Raw genomic sequence first — 23,929 nt, forward strand, 5'->3', positions numbered from 1 at the left:
TCCTCGACTGAACACAAAACTGACACTGAAAGCAAAACTTTTTGGCGTCCCGAAAACAAACCGTCTCACGCTATGTCTGAACCAGACGATTATAAAAATCGAATGTACATCGGATTTTTCCTCGCTAGAGATTAGTATTTGGTCTAAATTTTCATAATCGAAAGGTTTTAAAATATTCTATCGGTGAACTTTTTTCCATACATTTTGTATGGGAGGAAATGCGTCGAATACCTGATTTTCATGGGATTTAGTATGAAAAATGGCTAAAAAGTGGAAAAAATCAAAATTTCACCGATGAAATATTTCAAAACTTTCCGATTATGAAAAAAAAAAACAAATACTAAACTCTAGCGAGAAAAAGTCCGATGTACATTCGATTTTTATAATCGTCTAGTTCAGACATAGCGTGCGTCTTGCTTGTGCCTTCCTAAATACCTTCCCAGCAAGACGCTCCAAAACAGAAAAAAAAAAATCTTCGGAGACGAAAACACGCGCGAAACCGTGAGCAAAATCTATCCGACGACGCAAAACCGATCTGTCCTGCTTGGGCTTCACGAAGCACTACTTCAATTTCCTTAGCGTCCGTGCTAATTTTCTCAGGATCAGGAGCATCTTCAATGTGTAAGTATTTTTTGCTCTCATTATTATAACAAACAATAACGGCGCCGGCTGCGTCCGAATGCAGGTCAATTTGGGAATGGGAGGGAAATGTTGACGTGTTACTTGCTTTATGGAAGCCGAGGAGTCCTCTGCACTTCTACAAGAAAACACTGGGAGTTTGGATATGGGAAAGGATTCGTTTTGGTAAACGATAAAAATATAATTTTAAATGAGTACGTAAACACGGATGATCGATACCGATAGTGCGGTTACTATGCGAATCGGACACGATTCGAATTCCGTCGCTCACCCACAAAGGAGCATGCAACAGATTCAATGGACCAAAAACTACTGACGCTCTGATCCTTTTTTTCACCCGCCACTTTGTTTTCGTTTTTTTTTAATTGATCCGGATTCCGTCGCTTTTCCTCAAAGGAGCATGCAACAAATTCAACGGATCAAACACTACTGACGCGTCGATTCTTTTTTTCACCCGTACACTTTGTTTTCTTCCGAAAAAACGCGAACCGAACACAATTGATCCGGATTCCGTCGTTCGCCCTCAAAGGAGCATGCAACAGATTCAACGGATCAAACACAACTGACGCGTCGATTCTTTTTTTTCACCCGCACACTTTGTTTTCGTTTGTTTTCTTCCGAAAAACGCGAACGGGACACAATTGATCCGGATTCCGTCGCTCGCCCTCAATTGAGCATGCAACAGATTCAACGGATCAAACACAACTCTGGCTTCAAAGGTTTACGTATGAGTTTAAAAAGTTAATTCACATATTCAGTGAAATATACCAATATTATTTTCACTTACTCCATTTACCCATTTTACTTGCCCCGCGGTTCCTTAGTGAGTATTCTGAACTCGAAGAAAAAGGAATAAATTACATTCGAAAAAACTGCACATATTGCCCCGAATGGCTCTTACAAATTTCATCATTTTAGTATGTTGATGTTTGACTGTCACAATGTTTTTTTTTTTTAATTTAATCGTTTTGTACAGAATGTTTCTAAATTCTAATAACTTTCAAGTTTAGTTAATAAAATAATTAATTTATTAGATTGTATGAGATAATTTCACAACCTGAAATAGGGTGCTCATATCACCCAATCGATAAAAATCGACACGAAAAATGTCAAATATTGAAAAATCATTCATTCATTCGTGAACTTTCTAAGACAACGGAAATTGTGCGGATCTAGACTCATGAGGCTTTTTTGTTGATGCAATACTAATTTTTAATTAGCCATTTGAAATGTTCTATTCCTTTAACTGCGCTGAATTAAGGCACTTTACGGTATCTTGTGAAAAACTAGCTCAGCTTTCCAGTGATGTAAAAACTTTCAAAATTGGTTGTTGCGTACATCATGCAAATTCATTTTTTCCGATAATGTCCAATATGGCGGCAAAATTTAATATGGCCTCCAAATATGTTTATTTGTGCAGATGAAGCTCCTATGTTTTCTCTTTCTATGACCATGTTATTTATTGTAAAGGGGTTGTTGAAAAAAATTGTCGAGCTATGGCAGTCTCACTTAAACAATATTTTCAAAAATCGAGTCCTCAAAAACTGTTTCGATTAGAACTACCGAGGGGTCCGTCAATTTGACCAACCGAATGCAGTTTATTAACTTACTCAACAGGAGCGTTCGTGTAATAAACTGAGCATATGTGCTTATTCTGCGCGGCGTGTGAGGTGAGACGAGTCGAATGAAGTGACAATTGTCGACTCGTTCTCATTTGATTTGCCTTAGTCGTCTCACGTCACCCGAGGTGAGAGCGACTCGTCTCGACTCACACGCCGCGCAGAATAAGCACAATAATCTTAAAACATTTTGAAACACCAAATGTGAATAGTGGGCCGGTCTCAGCGAGAATGACTCATGCTCGCGTACTGTATGTACACTGTACAGTGTGTAATCCATTGAATTTGAGTGAGGTTTTGCGAATTGCATGGAAGTCCGGGGTGAGTGATTTATATGGCACAGGCTCGATTTGGTTAGCAGATTGACAGGCGTACAGACGTTTCTGGTGTTAACAATATGGAGATTGGGAGAGTACAAACAAAAAGGAAATATAATTTACGACGATGATTTCTAGAATTGAACCAAAGATTTGTCACACAAATTAATGAAACCGTAATGTGCTTATTCTGCGCGGCGTGTGAGTCGAGACGACTTATTCTCACCGCGAATGACGTGTGACGACTAATGTTAATCAAATGGGAGCGAGTCGACAATTGTCACCTCATTCGACTCGTGTCACTTCACACGCCGCGCAGAATAGGCACATAATCTTCAATCGTGCCTATTCTGCGCGGCGTGTGAGGTGACACGAGTCGAATGAGGTGACAATTGTCGACTCGCTCCCATTTGATTAACATTAGTCGTCTCACGTCACTCGCGGTGAGAGCGACTCGTCTCTACTCACACGCCGCGCAGAATAAGCACGAATATCTCAGTAAGTGATATAACCCTACGTTAAATACATATACGTAGACATTTACCACGAAATAATGCTCATTTTAATGTATTAAACTTAACATACGAGTGTGACAGAGTAAGCCTACACTTGGTGCCAGGCCTGTGTGAATAGAACTTTCGTTTGACGAATTTATCTGCTTAGATACCAACCAAACTTCAGGAAACGCTGATTCCAAAATCAGTGAGTACCAGTTTTTCAGAGTCGTCCAACTTTTCCAGGAATACGCGGAAGTGCTCGTCTTGGCTGAAGCTGTGCACAAATTTGACCAGATACTCTTGCATATTGCTCGGGACAATGGGATTCTGATTCAGTTCGTTCATCAGTTGCTGATCGTCGTCGTCGCTGTCGTCGTCAGCTGAAAAAAAAATTAAAATCGTTAGTTCTTATATCGATCCACAGTTCAGCAAAACAGTCGATCATCTGCAATTTGGTTGACTTTTTTGTTGAACTATGTTATAATTGGGTTGATAAACTAACCGCAACCCATGATCATCGCCGCTAAGTCGATTCTGCCGCGTTCGCCTCCTTCGCTGTCAGACTCCTCCGAATCATCCTGGTCGTTACGTTCGAGCGCTTCTTTCGCTTCCTTCAAGTTGGATAATTCGTTAACAAGCAGTTTGAAAATTTTGAGCAGAATTGGTACATCGACCCACTCCTGCTGTGCTTTGGCGGCAGCGGATCGCGTTCGTCGGCCTTGCTGAGGGTTGATAACAGGTTCTTTGATCATAACCGAGTTCAATCGCTCGTCCTTCGTCGTGACACCGTACTCGAACAACTTGCAGAGAGCCAATATGCTGACCTTCCTCTCGTACGTTCCGTAAAACATGTGCTGTCGACTAAGCCAGTTAGCAAACACGAAAGTCATTGCCGGTTCTCCTGTTGGCCCAGGAACGGTGCTCAGGAAGTTGAGAACAGCATCCATTTGGACTAGAATAAGGTGTGCGAAGATCATCACCAAGCTCATGATCACATTCAATGCTTCAACGAGTTGCATTTTGCTGATTACAGCTTTCAACAGTAGATCTACATTGTCGCCTAGCAAGTTGCCCACTTTGGTGATGATGATGATTACCAAACGGCCGATGAAGGCAGCCGTGTCTTCGGTGTTCATTGGGTTCAAGAGCATGGTCGTCACTTGCATGATGTAGTTCAGGCCTTCGCCGTTCTTATAGCCACAAATCTGTTCCGGATCAACGGTTAGGAACGCCCTCAAGCATTCTCCTCCTGACTGCATAACGGAATGATCTTCGGTGCGTAGAACACAGTGCACCGCTGCCGGGAAAGCGCTCTCCACCATAATGCTAGAGAGAGGACCCCGAGAATATTTAACCACCGTGCACAAGACGTCCAATGCAATGTCCTGCATATTGGATGTTTGCGCTCCTTCGGAATTGAGGATGCTTACCAGGGTGGGAATTATTTTCTCTTGAAGAGGCACCAAGCAGAGAGGGTTTTGCGAGAGGATTTTGAGGATGTCCTGCACTATTTCCAGAATGAAGCGATCGTCGTGATATTTGAGGAACATGGCGATGGTGAGCGATACCACTTTGCTCGAGATGGCGGCCGTGACGTTGGCGTCGTACTGTTGGAAGGGACCAGTTGTTCAGTTTGAAAGGCATTTGTAAGCCATGGTACTTACCGAGATGACGGCCGTTAACGTTTCCAGCAGAAGTCCTTGGACAGTGCTCTGCGAGTGATTGAACAGTGGCATCAGACACTCGAAGAATTGCTCCAACTTTGGAACAAGGAAGGTTTTGCGCTCGTCATTACATTCTCGTAAGTTTGTGCAGAAACCATAAATTGCCCTACACAAAAAAGGCAGATGAAAAAAATACATGGTAAGAGCTGAACAAAATAAATCTATCGCTAAAATGAAGACAGCACGGACCGGGAGGATCTACGGAGGTTCTATACAATGGTCAACGGAGCACGGCACTATACCGTACAAATGCCCACCTTGACCGAAAGGGAAATTTGCTAACCAATAAAACGGCGGAGTCTGTCAGCTGGAAAGAGCACTTCCAGCAGTCGTTCAACGCAGCAGGAGTACTGGAGCAGCCTTAAAAATTGATCAATCGTTTACTTCCTTTGGTAGAGGAACGGAGAAATGTCCACGAGTTGGTTGGATGTTCCAATACGTCCATACAAGACAGGGTACATACTGGAATGCGTCAATCACAGAGAGAGTACAAGCACAGACAAACAGACGCCACACTCTCATAATTGTCTATCGACCACCTTTTCAACGGTCGATTACAATATATTGTAGGTGGTTAATCCACCATCCGCAGCGCTCGCATCGTTTTTGTTCATGTTTAACGTTTACGCACTACTGCAATCTGTTGACCAATCGAACAAACACAGCAATTTTAGCATTGTTCTAAATGTTACGTCTGTTTGTCTGTGATACTAGGTTAGGTTTCTTTAGGGAAAGTCAATAATTGCGAATTATTTTCCGGTGTGAAACTTGTAGACTCACTATCTGTATGATGTTTTCAAAGCATCGTACGATTCGTGGCAGATAATACACGAACATGGTTTTCCAGTGACACTAATTTGGTTCTATGTGCGAGGTCGGCCTAGATGAAATTGATCGCAGGACAGTGGAAAAGAACATCGTGTCAGTATTACAAAGAACTTTCTTCGTATTCCCTTCGTATAAACCTCTGAGCAGAAGAAGAAATGAAAGCAGATGAAGAAATATAAAAGGAAATGTTGGTATTATTCTTTTTAATTCCGCCCTAATTTCTTATCTTTTGACAGATACGAGTATGTTGATAACCACTTGTATTACTTTATTCCTGAATTTTTTTTAGAAGGTTCGCTTGAGCTGATAAGGCTATCTGGAGTAATCGTTGCAATATCTTCTTGAGGAATTCTTAGAGGCACGAAATCCTTCAAAATTTATGGAGAAATTCCATGAAAATCTATATACGTTTTTGATTTTTTTTTTTCATAAATCTTAAAGAAAATTTACCAGTAATTCCAAAAACAAAAAAGGAAGTTCCCAAAGAGTTCTTAGAGATTTTTTTAGAGTGATCCTTGAAACATTTTTTTCTATTTAATAGCTTAAAATTGCAATACATTTGGGCTTTCTTTAGCCAAGTGGTTAGAGCCCGCGGCTACAAAGCAAAGCCACGCTGAAGGTGTCTGGCTTCAAATCTCGGTCGGTCTAGGATATTTTCGTAATGGAAATTTCCTTGACTCCCCTGGGCATAGAGTATCATCGTACATGCCACACGATATACGAATGCGAAAATGGCAACTTTGGCCAAGAAAACTCTCAGTTAATAACTGTGAACACTAAGCTGAGAAGCAGGCACTGTCCCAGTGAGGACGTTAATGCCATGATGAGAAAGAAGCTTAGACTGGCATATGGAAAACCCAGGAGTGATGCCGGGAAGAATATTATTCAAGAATCTTCAAAAATTTGTAAGCGTAATGCTTGGAGAAGCGATGGAACGATTGTCAATGTCAAGAGAAAATCAAGAAATAATATTTGGAGTAATATCTCTAGCAATTTCATGAGGGACCCTAGCGGAATTTATAGTAGAATCATGAGAAAAATCGATGATCTCGAAATCATGGAGAATGACGATAATTTATTGGAGTTGCAGCAATTTGTGAAAACCTCTTTAGGAAGAGAATGGAAAATCGTGAAAATAGTAGAGGAAACTTTTCGTAGTTCCCTGGAGGAGTCCTTGGCGCGTTCCAAGAAGAATTCTTGGCAATGTTCTTGGTGGAATTTTCAGGGATCTGGAGGAGCCATTAGAGAATTTTTTGGATTAATGCTTGGTAGCGTGATCCTGGTTAGGTGGCCTATCGATGCCTCTTCACTAATCAAGAAAGGCAAAAGAAGAGAAAATTGATTTTACGGCAACAGACGAATGAAGGACAACGATTGGAAACTTGGATCTTGGAACGTGAGAACTTTGAATATCACTTTGAAGCGGCCGAAAACCGGAGAACGTGAATTCCGTGCGATGGATTCCATTGCTAAAACTTCATTTGAGTGCCACATCTACTAAAGCGGCGGCGACAGAGCAGAACATGAAGTTGGCTTCATAGTGAGTGAGAAGCAGATAAAGCGAAATATTCGGTGGAAACCGGTAAGCGACCGAATCTGTGAGTTAAAACTGAAGGGCAAGTTCTTCAACTACAGCCTGATCAGCATATATGCGCCAACGAACGATAAGCCCGATGACATGAAGGATGCGAGTTCTATGAGAGCCTATGTAGGTAAGGCCTACGGAAAGTGCCCAAAACAGATCTGGAAAGAAGACTTCTTCCGACCTGTCGTAGGAACGGAAAGCCTCCATTCCGCTACTAATGATAATGGCCTGCGTATTGTAAACTTTCGCTAGTGGGATGGCAGTCAGCAGAACCATTTCTCAGAGGTCATGAGTGTAAGACCTTCCGAGGTCCTAATATCGACTCGGATCATTATCTCGTTATAGCTAAAATTCAGGCGCGGTTATCCAGAGTCACGAGTTCCAGAACAGAACGCTGTGCTCAGTGCCGTAGCGTGTGGTTGGCCAGGTTGGCACCCGCCAAGGGCGCCAGCCATTAGGGGGCGCCGAAATGCGTAACATACCTTCTTGGTGAAATTTTGAAAGATACATATTTAAGGACGCTATACCCAAGTAATCATATAGCACTTTAATTCACCTTCCGTGCTAATGTACTGCTAACATACCCTAAATTAGCCGTATAATAGCTTTGAATAGCTATTGAAATATGTATATATTGAAAGCAAGATGCTGAAAAATTAGTAAGGTAATTTAAATCTACTGTGAGAAATATCAGACTTATCAATATGTTTAATAAAAAAAACTGTCTAATGCTAGAGAAATGATTTGTAGATTAATTCACCCAAAAATCATTATCTAGAAAACACAAAGATTATGGACAAACAATTCAAAATTAAGGTTGAGCAGCTTATCATATAACTTATATATTGGATCAAAACTTTGAAGATACAAATATTCAGAAATAAGCTACAAACAAAAGCAAAATTTTTATTTTAGCGTTTTGTGCACTAACCGAAAGTATGCAATAAGAAAATTTGGATCGTTAGTTTACTATTTCTTCCGTAAAATGCGTTTTAAACGATGATTTGGGTAAATGTCGGTCATATTTGGATTCTGAGATTCATATAAACCCAATTTTTACTAGAAAATCTTGGTCATAATTTCCACCTACCTATAGTTACACCAGACATGTTTTAGACAGAATTTTAAGAAAGATTCTTTGTTCTAATTGACATTTAGAAAGGGACACGGAAAACAAAACATACCTAAAATTTGAGTTCAAACCAAGGGGTGTGACAAAATCTAAAGAAACATGAAAAAATGTTTTTTAGACTTGAACCAACGAGAAACATTAAAAAATTGAGAAAACATGTGTTTTGGCCTAAACTTAAGCGTTTGGCACTGAAATTGGGACAGGGCTTTAGGACCCTATTGTCTAGCTATTCTTTGACAATATGCAGTACATAGCAATTTCAAAGAAAAAAATTTGGTAGCTCCCAAAAACTTCTAGAGATTAATCACTGGCCATATAAACAGGAAATGTTTCAGACAATGTATTAACCTCCAGGCTATCAGACAGTCCTTTTAAGAATAAAATTTGGTATATTATGTATGACTTCCCGGAAAAACCGTTCCATTCAGTGAATGGAATAAACCATTCATGTATGTACAATATAGCGTATTGGATACAATACAGCGTTATGTAATTGAATGTCGAAGCAACGTTATCCTTGTTTGAATATACAATTCAAAAACAATATAATATATTGTAACAGAACACTGTATTGTTTTTTATTGGGTTTATACCTTACAATTTTGGTCAAATTCCTATTTTTGCATAAAACAACTGTTGCTTTTTTTTTGTGTAGCTTGGCTGAAAGAAGTAAACAAAACAAGTTCAGAAAGCAAGAAATGTTTGATGAAAAAGAAAATCAAAAAGTAAGTAAGTTTTGCAGAAGTCACTTGAAATTAGCTGTAACGACGAATGCAACCATGATAAATATCTTTACTTCTATAGGAATTAAAATTCTTTTGCTACTGATGGCATGAATATCCGGTAAGTTGGGGGACAATCCATAAAAAATACAAATTCTATACTTTTCACCACCGGTAGAACCGATACATCTTTAAAACTACAAAATTGATCATCATTTATGGATAGCAAACAGTTGCACCTTAAGCACCGCCAACACATTTTCAATGGGATGGATTTTGGCGCGCTCGAACTGACAAATCCTCCGTTGTGGTGAAACTTCTTCCGTCGACGTGATGTTGGACTGTTTTCAAAAACAGTCGAGATAAAAGCCGAGCCGGCAGAGCATTGACAGTTAATTCGTTCAAAACTTCGCTTCGGAAGTCCAACCGACGAACTCCAGATTGGTGCTGCGAAGTCAATATCATGTTTAAACTTAAACTTTAAAATTGGGTCCACAAATGAACCTTGACACTTTTGATCATGTTTGACGTTCGCTTAGTCGACAAAAACACCACAGGGCTTTTAGTTTTAGCACTGGGGTTGTTCTTATCTGACATTTCGGAAGGGACACGGAAAACAAAATTCACCCAAAATTTGAGTTTAAGCCAAGGGGTGTGACAACACCTAAAAAAACATAAAACAATGTACCGAAAAGCTAAACATTACATATAATTTGCAATTGGATTAGATGGACAAATTGATGTGAAGATTTGCGAAAAAGTTACACGTCTTCTCAGTGAGAATCGAACTCACGACTCCCCGATCTCTAGTTGGGGCGCGTTAACCACTACGCCATGAGAGGACTCATGAACGCAGAAGTTAACCTGAATTCGATTTCAGCTCAATAATCACGTGGTCCTCTTTCGCAAAGTGCACCTCTTTCGGAAGAATTAGATGCCCATCCAAACACAACGCTTTCTATATATATCCAATGCCTAGCCCGAGAGCGCATTGTTTTTTATGTATAGGAATAGCACACTACACTAGCCAGCAACTGCGCTGGCTGAGGTTTCTATTGTGTGGGCTTCCAATGGGTCGCGACGTTCTCAAACGACCGGTTACGGAACATGAGTCCGTTGCTCGATAAATACTTGTTTTAATTATGAATCGTGGTTTACGGCCAACCAGCCGAGTGGAAGTTTAACAACTACCGAAAAGCTAAACATTACATATAATTTGCAATTGGATTAGATGGACAAATTGATGTGAAGATTTGCGAAAAAGTTACACGTCTTCTCAGTGAGAATCGAACTCACGACTCCCCGATCTCTAGTTGGGGCGCGTTAACCACTACGCCATGAGAGGACTCATGAACGCAGAAGTTAACCTGAATTCGATTTCAGCTCAATAATCACGTGGTCCTCTTTCGCAAAGTGCACCTCTTTCGGAAGAATTAGATGCCCATCCAAACACAACGCTTTCTATATATATCCAATGCCTAGCCCGGTAGTTGTTAAACTTCCACTCGGCTGGTTGGCCGTAAACCACGATTCATAATTAAAACAAGTATTTATCGAGCAACGGACTCATGTTCCGTAACCGGTCGTTTGAGAACGTCGCGACCCATTGGAAGCCCACACAATAGAAACCTCAGCCAGCGCAGTTGCTGGCTAGTGTAGTGTGCTATTCCTATACATAAAAAACAATGCGCTCTCGGGCTAGGCATTGGATATATATAGAAAGCGTTGTGTTTGGATGGGCATCTAATTCTTCCGAAAGAGGTGCACTTTGCGAAAGAGGACCACGTGATTATTGAGCTGAAATCGAATTCAGGTTAACTTCTGCGTTCATGAGTCCTCTCATGGCGTAGTGGTTAACGCGCCCCAACTAGAGATCGGGGAGTCGTGAGTTCGATTCTCACTGAGAAGACGTGTAACTTTTTCGCAAATCTTCACATCAATTTGTCCATCTAATCCAATTGCAAATTATATGTAATGTTTAGCTTTTCGGTAGTTGTTAAACTTCCACTCGGCTGGTTGGCCGTAAACCACGATTCATAATTAAAACAAGTATTTATCGAGCAACGGACTCATGTTCCGTAACCGGTCGTTTGAGAACGTCGCGACCCATTGGAAGCCCACACAATAGAAACCTCAGCCAGCGCAGTTGCTGGCTAGTGTAGTGTGCTATTCCTATACATAAAAAACAATGCGCTCTCGGGCTAGGCATTGGATATATATAGAAAGCGTTGTGTTTGGATGGGCATCTAATTCTTCCGAAAGAGGTGCACTTTGCGAAAGAGGACCACGTGATTATTGAGCTGAAATCGAATTCAGGTTAACTTCTGCGTTCATGAGTCCTCTCATGGCGTAGTGGTTAACGCGCCCCAACTAGAGATCGGGGAGTCGTGAGTTCGATTCTCACTGAGAAGACGTGTAACTTTTTCGCAAATCTTCACATCAATTTGTCCATCTAATCCAATTGCAAATTATATGTAATGTTTAGCTTTTCGGTAGTTGTTAAACTTCCACTCGGCTGGTTGGCCGTAAACCACGATTCATAATTAAAACAAGTATAAAACAATGTTTTTTGGACTTAAACAAAGGGAAAACATTAGAAAATTGAGTAAACATGTGTTGTTGACCTAATCTTCAGCGTTTGGCACTAAAATTGGGACAGGGCTTCAGGACCCTATTGTATTGCCATTTTACAATATACTGTATTGTATTTCCAATATATTGAATCGTACTGTTACAATACATTATATTGTTTTTGTATTGTATTTTTTATCCTGGTTTTCACACAATTTTATCCGATCATTCAATGTTCCTAATCAAAGTTTTAATAAATAGCGTTATCATGATCCTTGAGGATTTATATGAACAATCTTAACAAAGACTTCAAGAATTTCGCAAATAATAACTAGTATAATGAAAAAAAGAAAAAAAAACTGAGCTTTAGAGGGGCGCCAAATGCCGGTTCGCCAAGGGCGCCATGAGGCCACGCTACGGCTCTGGCTGTGCTTCAGCATCCAACGCTTGTCGACTTACGAGGTAGCTATTTTGTCTTTGGGATAGCTGCAGAGTACTACCAGCAGCTAAACGTGCAGTTGGGAAGAATCAACGTTTCTGGAGATCTCGATAGCCTGTGGGACACTATTCACGAAGCTGTGACAACAGTGCGGGAGGTGATTGATGACATGAAGAATGTCACCAGAAGCCATATGCTTGCGACCGGTACCCGACGGACCAGTGAGCGGGCAGCGAGAGCCGAAGAAAGCGAATCAACCGCAGAAGAATAAGGCAGCACCAAGCTTTCAAAAAAGTGATAGCACGAACCGGAACGTTATGCGGAGATTTTGTGCAACAGTCAACGGCGCGTGGCATATTACCGTACCAGTGCCCGCCATGTACAATAATCGAGAAGGGAATTCGCTCACCGATAATTCAGCGGAGCACTTACGGCAATTGGTTGGTGTTCAGACAGACTGAACCAAGTGCTTTTTCAAGGTTTCAGGAAAATGTACCCCAGGCATTACATACATCAATATGTTCGCATTATTTGCACTTATTTATTTTATAAAAAAACACGGACAACGTCTTCAGCCATTTAGCTGCACAGACTGTAAACTTAACACTAGACAACGGACAAGCATGCTCCAGTGGCACAGCTGTGAAACATCTTTGGCGAAAAATTTCAATGGCTGAAGCGGGAATCGAACCCACACCCCATGACACGATGCGCTTATTGCCTGACGACACTAACCGCTCGGCCACGAAGCCCATAAGCCCATTATGATATATCAGTATCAAAATAGCATCGAAAAAATAAACAGAATCGACGGAGTTCTTAACGTATCTTTAGAACGTCAAAAATCATGTAGTCCGGTTTGTCTGAATACCGACCAATTGTTGAACGGTGAAAATGGAAATTTAGCGAAAAACAGAATGGGATTTTGTTGACTTCATGCGAAACAAGAAGATTTAAAAACGATTTGGATAAACAAGTAGAGTGCAATCCTTTTGTTTAAATTTCTAACGATTTTCTAACGTGACTTTTCCATCTGTAACGACTAACGAGAGTTTTCTCAACGAAATTTAACCTAGTCGAATGCAATTTATAGATTTGCAGATCAAGTAATAGAACTTAACTATTTAAATATTAATTTTGAAAATGACTCTATCGATCACACTGCAAGGCTGACAGTATTTAAGTGCCTTGAATATAGGAACTTTAGAGAAAGAGATCATTATAGAAAGAGATCATAAAGAAACCAGACAGGAATCAAAAAGAGACCGAAAATTGGTCCAGGAAACAGAAAAACAGAACGTAACCTAATAGAAATTAAAAGATAAGAGTTGGTCCTTCATCATAGGTCAGACACTGGGAGGGAGAAACCAATACAAAATTTCTGTACGTCATAGTGAGCCGAGATTCCGCTGTCACGAACTGTCACTGTGAACCCAGATCTCAAACATTGGACTAACATGAAAAAAGCGCATAACTGATTAAAACACATTTTGGTATTTCTTCAAAAGTGATAAAAATCGAATGAAAATCAATTCATGCACATAATGCAAGTAATGTCACGTGAGCACCATTTAATCTGATTGAACATAAAGTATTGAAAAACGCATCGTTCTACTTTTTCCAATGAAAATGAATATTTAGTGCATAGAAAACTGTGGCCCTTTTTTCATGTTTGTCAGGAAAGATCGCAGGTGCACAACAAAAGGAAACTACCGATTTTCTCGAAGCCTGCCTTGATTGTTGTTGGCATACTGGAGTTATCTTGCAGTTCAAAATAACGTTGTCTTATATTTCGTGTGTAGTATCGGTGCCTCCCTCCCAGGTCAGACATTTCTCTTTTTTTTAATTCCTAGTGACATTATGATAGTATTACTGCACGTATTACTGTTTGTTTTTTAAATAATTTTCTTCAGAAATTTCGTGAAAATTTAGGTATTTTCCCAAAGATTAAGAGATTTTTCCGAAGATTTTTTTAGAATTTCATTAAATGATTATTTCCCGTGGATTTCCTCCAAGAACCTTCCTAAAGAATTCCTCCAAGAAGTTTGTTTCGGATATCTCAAGAATATAACCTGGATTTTTCCAAGAATAAACATTGACATTACTTTAGAGATTCCATCAGAAATTTCTACAAAGATACTTTTAAAGGGTGTCCATGATGAAATTGTTCTAACTTTTTAACCGTTGGGTAGCATTCAATGGAAATTTGGGTGGATTTAGTTCATAGTGCATTATTTACATCCTGCAAGTTTTAAAGTTTTGAAAACTCGCAAAAATGGAGTCGAAAGAAGGGCTCGTGCGTGATAAAATCTTGCGCATTCATCACGAGAACAAGGATCTCTCGCATTGTTCCATCGCTAAAACGCGAATTCCACGGTGTCGCGAGTGATTAAGCGGTTCGAGGAACGATTGACCACCGATTGGAAGCCCAGAAGTGAAGGAAAAAGTATTCCGTACAACACCAAAAATCACAACCGAATAGTTGGGGCTTTCAACCGAAACCCGAACGCCTCCGTTCGGGATGTGGCTAAGAACCTGCACCTAAGCCGAAGTTTTGTCCAGAAGGCCAAACGTTCAAGATACAAAAGGCCCCTAATCGCGACGAGAAGCAGAACAAGTCCGCCAAAACCCGTGCCAGGAAGTTGTACCTCAAGATGCTGACGAAAGTTGAATGCTGCATCATGGACGACGAAACATATGTGAAAGCCGACTTCAAACAGATCCCGGCAACCTGTTTTTCACGGCCAAGGATAAGTTCAGCGTTCCGGAGCATGTTCGCACTCAGAAAATGTCCAAATTTGCGAAAAAAATCCTGGTTTGGCAAGCCATCTGCACGTGCGGGAAGCGGAGTGCATCTTTCGTGACCCAGGACACGACGAACGGACAGGTGTACATGAAAGAGTGCCTCCAGAAGCGGCTGCTTCCTCTCCTGAACAACGTCCCAACATTCTTCTGGACGGATTTGGCCTCATGCCACTACTCCAAGGACGTGCTGAAGTGGTATGCGGACAATAAGGTCAATTTCGTTCAACCCTACCAACCCTCCCAACACTCCGGAGCTCCGCCCCATCGAGAAGTACTGGGCGATTATGAAGCAGCACCTTCTTAAACGACCTAAGGTAGTGAACAGTGCTGGAAATGGTAATAGTAGTACAGTAGTTCAAACACGTGAAACTCATCAAGTAGCCTATGTTGGGTGCATGATTTTTCTAAATCGTTAGTGTCATTGAAGGCTCTAAATGCGGGAAATGCAGTGGGAAATAGAACATTTTTCCACAGTAATTTTGGGTTGTCCTTAGCAACGGGTGTTTTGCAATTTTCAAGGCTTTTTGCCTACAGCAGCGATGGGCGTGAGATTCACTGGCTTTGCTGATTGTGATTGGCTTTGGTTGGCTACTGTAGAGCGAATTTCAGATTTTTTCCCAACCCTGGTAGTGAAGACAGTCCAGGAACTGAAGAAAGTATGGGTTTACATGCAAGGTTGTGCTGAATCTTATGGCCGGGGTTAAGGCCAAGGTGCGGGCATTTGCGTATGGACTGCAAATAAAATATGAGTAAAATGGTAAAATGGAGTTTAATAGTTTTTTTTCAATCCCTGAAAATTTGATGGCAACCGGATGAAAACTCGAATTTTGCGAATCAATTTTGTGTGTGGCAATTTCATCGTGGACACTTTTTAGATATTTTTCAAGGAAGTCCCAAGTCCCCTAGTGGCTTTTCGTACTCATGTTGCGTACACTAGAGCAGCGAGCTCGATTTGGCGCACGGAGTCATCTACACCTAATACATTCAGGGCCGTTAGGGGACCACTTAGCGTCCACGCACGGACTTCAAATTTTTACCTGATTTTTTTCTTACCAAAACGAGCACTTTACAATGACGAACTTACAACATTTCGCATTTTCGAAAAATAAGGGACGGCCTACTGGCCTCGCCCTGGGAGGGAGAAACCAATACAATATTTCTGTACGTCATAGTGAGCCGGGATTCCGCTGTCACGAACTGTCACTGTGAGCCCAGAACTCAAACATTGGACTAACATGGAAAAAGCGCGTAACTGATTAAAACACATTTTCGCATTTCATCAAAAGTGACAAAAATTGAATGAAAATCAATTCATGCACATAATGCAAGTAATGTCACGTGAGCACCTTTCATCTGATTGAATATAAAGTATTGAAAAACGCGTGGTTTTACTTTTTCCAATGAAAATTAATATTTGGTGCATAGAAAACTGTGGCCCTTTTTCCATGTTTGTCAGGAAAGATCGAAAGTACACAACAAAAGAAAACTAGCGATTTTCCCCAAGCCTGCCTTGATTGTTGTTGGCAAGCTGGACTTATCTTGCAGTTCAAACAAACATTGTTCTATATTTCGTGTGTAGTATCGGTGCCTCCCTCCCAGGCCTCGCCCAAGACCGACGAAGATGAATCGCTACAATACGCCCGGCTATGGCGTGACGCTATGCTGTAGCCATCAAAGTACAAGGTAGGTGCTTGAAGAAATCCTTCTTAGATTATTTTAAAAAGTAATTCCTTTTTTGCTTTTCTCGAAAAATTCCTAAGTGAATACCTAGAAGTGTCGCTGGGGTAGTATTGGATGTGTACTTGAAAAAAGCCTTGGAGTAACACATATTTATGGAGTTGTTGTTTCAATTGGAAGAATCATTGGAGGAAATATCTGGATTATTCTCTAGAGGGATTGAGGAGGGACTCGTGGAGGTATTTTTGAGAAATTGCTGGATGATAAATCGCCCGATCTTTTTTTTTGGATTATCAGTTGTTATACCGTCAAAAAGAAGAAATTTTCGTGATTGGTTTTTGACGAATTCCATAAGAAATTCCTGATTTCTGGCCGGAGACCGGATTTTAGGCAGAGTCCAGGTATTCTCAAAGAAGTTTTGCTACCCCAAGTAGTATAGGACAAAAATTACCCGATTGTACTAAGAGGGTTAAGATTCTCACCTGGCAGCAGTGATCTTCAGCACAGTTGGCTTCTCCGGTGACATACTATTGATAGTTATGTCAATGACTTGCTGCAGAGTTGGCTGATCATACATGTTGCAGTCACAGTATCGACTGAATATCCACAAACAACGTCCAAGTAGATATGGGGAAACCTGCGGAAGTATGAAATCGTCAATTATGGCTGCTGTACAACAGTATCGTAACTGTAGAGCTCACTTTTGTTTCATTTGCAAGCTATCCACAAAAAAAGTTGGACATTACTAAGATACGTTACTAATCTTCGTTCTACTTTTTGCATCAACTTACCTGGTACTCCATGGTGTTCTTGACCAGATTCATATACTGAGCCATGTCGAACTTTCCCTCGTTTTCGACGATCAGGTCCTTGAAAGAACCCACCGCCAGCATTGAAGCCTCATATACCTTCCACCAGTGCGGATTTCCGGCGTTGCGATCTGCATCCGCCACGGCAATGTGCTTACTCAGCGCCTCCGACAAGCAGGGCAGCAGCTTCTGTTCGTATTCCTGGCCGATTATGAGCAGTACATCGGTAACGGTGGACCGAATGGTGAAATCTATACCTTGCTCATCCTCGTCTTCTACGAACTTCTCCGGGTCATCATGCCAGCTTTGTACTTGCTCTTCGGTCATCTGCATGTACAGGATTACGATGTAGATGAGGTCGGTTAGCACGTTCGTCACGGCTCCCTTGTATTTCTTCATCTCAATGATGGTATGCAGAAATTCGAACGTCTGCAGAATCATTGCGGTGAAATCATCACCTTCATCGCCTGAAATCAACTGGCTTTAATTTACTGCATAGACAACATTGAACAAGTTATACAGACCATCCGAGTTGCTGACGAAAGGATTCTCCTCAGTTTCATTGACGACGATCTTGATGTAGATGTCGGCCATTTGGGTTAACAGCTGCCAGATCGGCGGAAGAATTGCGGCCAAATATTGATTGGCAAACTTGGGCATGTCCGAAATCATGTATTTGAGCACTGAAATTAACAAAGTTAAGGTTTAGGGCACAAAAAATGATCTACAATTTATAAAGTTGAGAACTTGTTCTTTAGAGATAACTCAGAGAAGTTGTGTCCTTCCCATATCTATGGAATATGCGACGTTCCAATTTTGATTCTGAAGTTGTAGCAGGGGTCATTAGGGCCATTTGCAGTAGAAAGATTTTTCAGAATTATCGTCAAATTCTGGAATCTCATTAAATCTTAAGGTTCACTGTTTGTTGTTGTTACTCAAAAAAGCAACGGTTTCACAGTCAATAAAATGCGATATTTTATACAATTCTGAAAAGGATAATATCGACTTCGATGTTGGGATTGGCTTCGATAATTCAGACTATGGAAGCGCCATAGAACGTCATTTTTTTTTGAAACGACATGATCGCAAGATCTTTCGTCCCCAATCTGTGAATTTGACAAGCGTACGTTCTTGACAAGCGAGGCGCTATCCATACTTAGATATGGGTAGGCTTACCAGGAGGATATTTCAACCGAGGATGGATTACCAACTGGTGAGCTCGTTTCATGCTTATAATAACACATTTCAAGTAGGAGTCGTATTTTTCCTGCTTATCCATGGATCGCATCATCGATCAAATGATGCTGCAAAATGTGCATTCGAGATCAAGCGAAAAATCCCATTCTTTATTCACTATTTTCCTATTTGATTCTTACCAGTTCCGATCAATCACGGAGTAGCAACCATTGACATGTACAACCAGTCTATGCTGTGTTACTACAAATTTTATAAACCTTTGTTTAAATTTCATTGCAATCGGTGTTTTCTACAACTTGAGCGACCTATAGTTATTTTTTTTAAATTCAGCAATCCCAATTTTACTAGAGACACACAATAATTTTAATTTACTTACGCTGTGTTATGATCAGCTCTATCAATGTGGTTTTCACCCAAGGCATGCCCACTGAAAACTCATAAAAACCTGCAGAATTAATTTAAAAATATATGTGGGAACCGCACCGGAAACCATGTAGTAATTTTTCAAGGAAGCGCTGGAAAATGTTCCCTGCAGTAGGTTTGTTAAGAGGTACCCAAATAATTTGACTGAATTTTTGTATTTTTTTTTTTTGCTGAAGGTACCCAAAGGAACTTCTATATTATTTTTTGAAGAAAAACTTGAGAAAATTCAAGAAGGAATATTCGGGATTACCCAGTGAAATACGCCGAGAAACCATCAGAATATTTCATAAAACAATTTCTAACGAGAAATCATAGGTGGAATTCTTAGAAGAATTTCAGGACGAAATGCTAGGAACAAATACGATAAATAGTCGCTCCGAGTTGATAATAGGTACCTACCTTTGATGATTTGCGTCTTCAACTGAAAGCTGCTGTGCGGTCCATTCGGCACGGTAAGCCCTTCAATCATCTTCTGCATAAACGTCGGCAGGGTTGGATTCAAGATGTTACTCTGCTCCTGCTTGGAGTCGATATGCGTGATGATGCTCCGCAACAAGGAATTCAAAATCTCCACAGCGTAGCTCCTGGTCGACACGCTGTACACATCTTGAGCCGCAAATATCCGATACACTTCGGACAGGATCATGGGGCCTACTTCCGCGATCTGCTTGTCCAAATCCAGGGTGAATTCCACCAACACCTTCATGGCACCGTGAACCGAATTCTCGTTTCCGCTAAGGCATTTGACGATGATGTCGAACAGCTCCTGCCAATCGTTTGGCCAATCGTATGAGGCAATGTTCGAAATGGAATAGGCCACTACGCTACGGATCTGGAACGGAAGGAAAGAGATTGATTTACCTACACCTATTGATTTCAGAAGCAGAGCTGGTAGCTATTGAGTGCTTTGAAAATAGAAACATTAAAGACATACCTAATGCTTGAAATAAGAGAAAACACCAAAAAGAGATCATACAGGAAAACAATTAACAAAACATTGTTTGACAGGAATTTCTTCCTCTTACTCTTGGCATTACGTCCCCACTGGGACAGAGCCTGCTACTCAGCGTAGTGTTCTAAGCACTTCCACAGTTATTAAATGAGAGCATTCTTTGTCTAAATTGCCATTTTCGCATTCGTATATTGTGTGGCAGGCATGGAGATACTTTATGCCCAGAGAAGTCAAGGAAATTTCCATTACGAAATGATCCTGGACCGACCGGGAATCGAACCCATACACCTTCAGCGTTGCTTTGCTTTGTATAGCCGCGGGCTCTAACCACTCGACTAAGGAAAGCTTCATACTTTAGAGACCTTTCATTGAAAATACTTAAATACTTAAATCAGAATGCCGATATGTGCAAATCTCAGTTATAGTTCATTTGCCGACATTTCATCAAAAGTGACGTTTGATGTCAGCGGCATCCAAAGGTGCTGCTATACACAAAATTGATTTTTAGTTGATAAGCTAAGTGTCCTGTTTCGCTCAAGAAAAGAAAATAAATTCCTTGACTGAATGGGTCAAGAAATTTCCAACAGAGAGCCCCCTTTGAAATGTCATTTCATTTCAAATGCGTACTGCGATAAGAAAATAGTAGTTTACGGAACAAGTTGCAGAATGATGATTTTTACAGCACGAGTCGTAAATTTATCCTACGAGGCTTGTCAAGTAGGATAATTGCGATGAGTGAGTTTTGCAACGAGTTATGTACAACATATTTTGCAATTTCGTAGAAGACCACTTGAGGGTATCAGAAATTGAATCAAAATGCATTCACCATCATTTTACAATTTCTGGAAAATTGTTGTGTAATGATTTATTACGCAACTCAAAACGGTTGCGTAATGAGAAAGCGTTGCGTAACGAACCATTAAAGCACTGGTTTCGGTTGCGTAATGACTATTCCCGCACTATATCCTTCAGTGCAGAAAAGTAGGCCGTTTCATGACAGATTGGCGTGATGAAAATCAGCCTACTACGATGAGAAATTGCAAAATTATGATTTTCTGGACCATTTCTGGGATGAAATTTTCCATGCTTCGAGAAAGGTGATTCCTTTTCTTAAAAGTAGTGGCAAACCAGCCTATACAGTAATGTCCCGATTTTGTCAGCCCCTTGTTGCATTTAAGGTTGACAAAATGGGGAAAAAGCTAGAAGCGGGAAACAAATTTCGACTACTTTTTATTTTTATTTTCAACTATAGATTTTGTTTTATTATTTTGTCAATGTTTATAGCGTTTTTTTTTTTAATTTTTGTATGAGTCCTAATATTGCACAAGATCCCTAACGTAACTACGTTCCGTGACAACTGCGATACGAAGTGAGTTCAGATTTTAGGTGATTGTATAGGCGCTATAGCCTGGGACACGGTTACCGTAAAACGGGGTGAATAGAAAAAGTGGGGCGAATAGAAACAAAGTGACCTACAGGTAGAAATGCGTCTTTTATGTAAAGATAAACCTAAAAAACCTACTGAAATATATTTTTTTCCATTAGTTCAATAGTAACAGAGTATCGACAGACTATTTTCAAATCATAAATTTTGCCACATTTTGCTTAAACAAAATAAGAAGAAAATATTGAAATCTCAACCATTTTTGATAGCTTGAAACATCCGCCATTTTTGACAATTTGCAACATGATCAAAAATTGGAATTGTTTTCAATAATTTCAATTTTTTTCTTCACTAGGTGAATTCGTTATGATATTTCTTTAAGATGCACTCGAACAAGTGTTTATTTTTCCATTTAAATGAAAAAAGTATTGATATTTACTGAACAGTGTTTCTATTCGCCCCATTGCGGGGTGAATAGAAACATACCACATTTTCACAAATATTTGTACGAAATAATTTTTGTTTTTTAATGGCATTGGGGTCTCAGCTAAGGAAGACTGGACCCATATTTGAGAGTAATAAAAATGGTTTTTATCTACACGGTTTGAGTTGTACACATTCAAACATGTCGGAGAGTTTTTCTATTCGCCCCATTTTACGGTATATAAAAAAAAATAGATTCTCGCTCCAGTCCACTTTTTGGATTGCATTTAGGTCCCATACCAACTGTGCAAAATTTCAGCTCGATCGGAGAAACTATATTTAAGCGCCAGCCGTTCAAAGTTTGTGAGGGATTTACTATGGGAAAACTTACTTTTACAAAGAAAAATCGCCCGAGATCGCCCATTCTCTTCTATAAAAATTCTGAACTCAGATCTCGATAGGTATTTCTACGATGAACGAAATTGCCAAAGACCGCAAAGCAATCCGATGCTTGTAAAAAAGTTATTAGGCATAGACTATTCGGAAATTTTGCCCGATTTTGTTATTATTGTTATTCCTTTACGTGTTTATCAACGTCGCCTTGCCAATAGGTTTTCATTGAATAACTTTTTTTCACATTGTTTCACGGTCTTCGGCAATATTCTTCATCGTAAAAATACCTATCGAGGTCTGTGTTCAGGACAATGGGCGACCTCTGGCGATTTTTCTTTGTAAAAGTAAGTTTTCCCATAGTAAATCCGATACAAACTTTGAACGGCTGGCGCTAAAATATAGTTTCTCCGATCGAGCTGAAATTTTGCACAATGGTTATGGGACCTAAAAGCAATCCAAAAAGTGGACTGGAGCAAGAATCTAAATTTTGTCCCACACTAGTGACCAAGGCCATACTTGACGTTGTACATTATGATTGTACCCAATATTTCCACATTTAAAGAATGTAATTTTTAGGCTGACAAAATCAGGTTAAAAAGGGTTGCTAAAATCAGGGGTAGACAAAATCGGGTCATTACTGTATCAGTGGAAAATTTAGTTGCCGACCGCTCGGCTGTGCGGTTCTCGGTAAAAGAATGAACATTAGCCGGGCTCAACTGAGTTGATAGAGAAGTCTCTTAAAAGAGACCTGCTACCAGCCCTGCAGAAGGATTTCAGCTTGCTTACCTTGCTGTTCGGGTCGTACAATCCCTGCGGCAGTATGGTCTTGATGGCAATCTTGGCCTCATTGTTGACCAGCAGAGCGCTGTTCGAGGATTGACCGTCTTCATTTTCCACTGCCCAACAATCTTCCACATACTGTTTGAGCATAACGGATGCCAGCTGCCGAAGGGGAAGGTCCAGATTCTGATTGATGGTAATTTCCGCCAAATAGACGCCGTAGCCTACAATGAAATAGTCACGTTTTATATTAAGCTTAAGCAGCATCCCAAAACTCACCTTCGGTATACTTCAGCTGGGCCAATCTTTCCTCTGCTTGCCTTCGGATGTCTCCATCGGGATTCAGGATTTTCTGCAGCTCCTCAAACATTGCCTGCTTGATAAGGTCAGCGTTTTGGGCCATTTTTCAGGTGTATGTTGATTTCGGACAACAAGCACTAGAACACGACCGATAAATTGAAGCCGGCTGAATTAAAATTAAAGAGATTTTGCACAAAAAATATGCAGAGCACGACACGCGAAATTCGCGGGATAATCTGCGGCCGGAGATGTGCACAAGAAATTCTGATTGGAATTCGGCTGTCAAAACTTCGCGCATGCAACAGTTTCAGCGGTAGGGTACGTTCACATATTTATATTTAAGGGGAAGATACCAATTAGCCTATGAACTCGGAATCACAAATCAACCTAAATTTCTCGCATACTCTGAGATAACGCCCTAAAAGCCATTGGTAGCCACGTGTGTAGTTCGTTGTTTCTGAGCAAAAGAAAGAATAAGAATCCAAACCAACATCACGGGCAGGTAGATAATGGTCCTTTCTTCCCCATAGCGTTGTTAAATAGCATGAAAATCCATTCAAATGCCCAGACACAACGAGCTACACACATGGTTACTGTGATATTATTCACTAATTTATAAAGTTGTACATTTAAATGAAAAACTATCTTAGGGTTTGATGATATTTAGTTTGCAAAGTAACATCGACTGATAACGTGTGTTCACTAAAAGATCT

At 40.4% G+C, this 23,929-nt stretch overlaps 1 protein-coding gene across 2 annotated transcripts; it reads right to left on the reverse strand.

The window, feature by feature from the left end:
• Positions 1-3,114: 3,114 nt before the first annotated feature.
• LOC5564797 (importin-9) lies at positions 3,115-23,492 on the reverse strand. 2 transcript variants are annotated; one of them, XM_021848688.1, is made up of 10 exons: positions 23,196-23,492; positions 22,923-23,140; positions 19,384-19,816; positions 17,889-18,047; positions 17,347-17,831; positions 17,257-17,274; positions 17,038-17,192; positions 4,737-4,902; positions 3,575-4,679; positions 3,115-3,452 (listed from the first exon to the last, which is right to left on the reverse strand). In XM_021848688.1, the coding sequence occupies exons 1-10, from the start codon at positions 23,317-23,319 to the stop codon at positions 3,253-3,255; spliced, it is 3,063 nt and encodes a 1,020-aa protein (XP_021704380.1). In that variant the 5' UTR covers positions 23,320-23,492; the 3' UTR covers positions 3,115-3,252. The 2 variants fall into 2 exon arrangements, with proteins under 2 accessions (XP_021704380.1, XP_001649140.1); XM_001649090.2 differs by lacking the exon at positions 17,257-17,274 and having other exon boundaries at positions 23,196-23,468.
• Positions 23,493-23,929: the final 437 nt, after the last annotated feature.

The sequence above is a fragment of the Aedes aegypti genome, chromosome 3, assembly GCF_002204515.2.
Source record: "Aedes aegypti strain LVP_AGWG chromosome 3, AaegL5.0 Primary Assembly, whole genome shotgun sequence".
Classification (NCBI taxonomy): domain Eukaryota; kingdom Metazoa; phylum Arthropoda; class Insecta; order Diptera; family Culicidae; genus Aedes; species Aedes aegypti.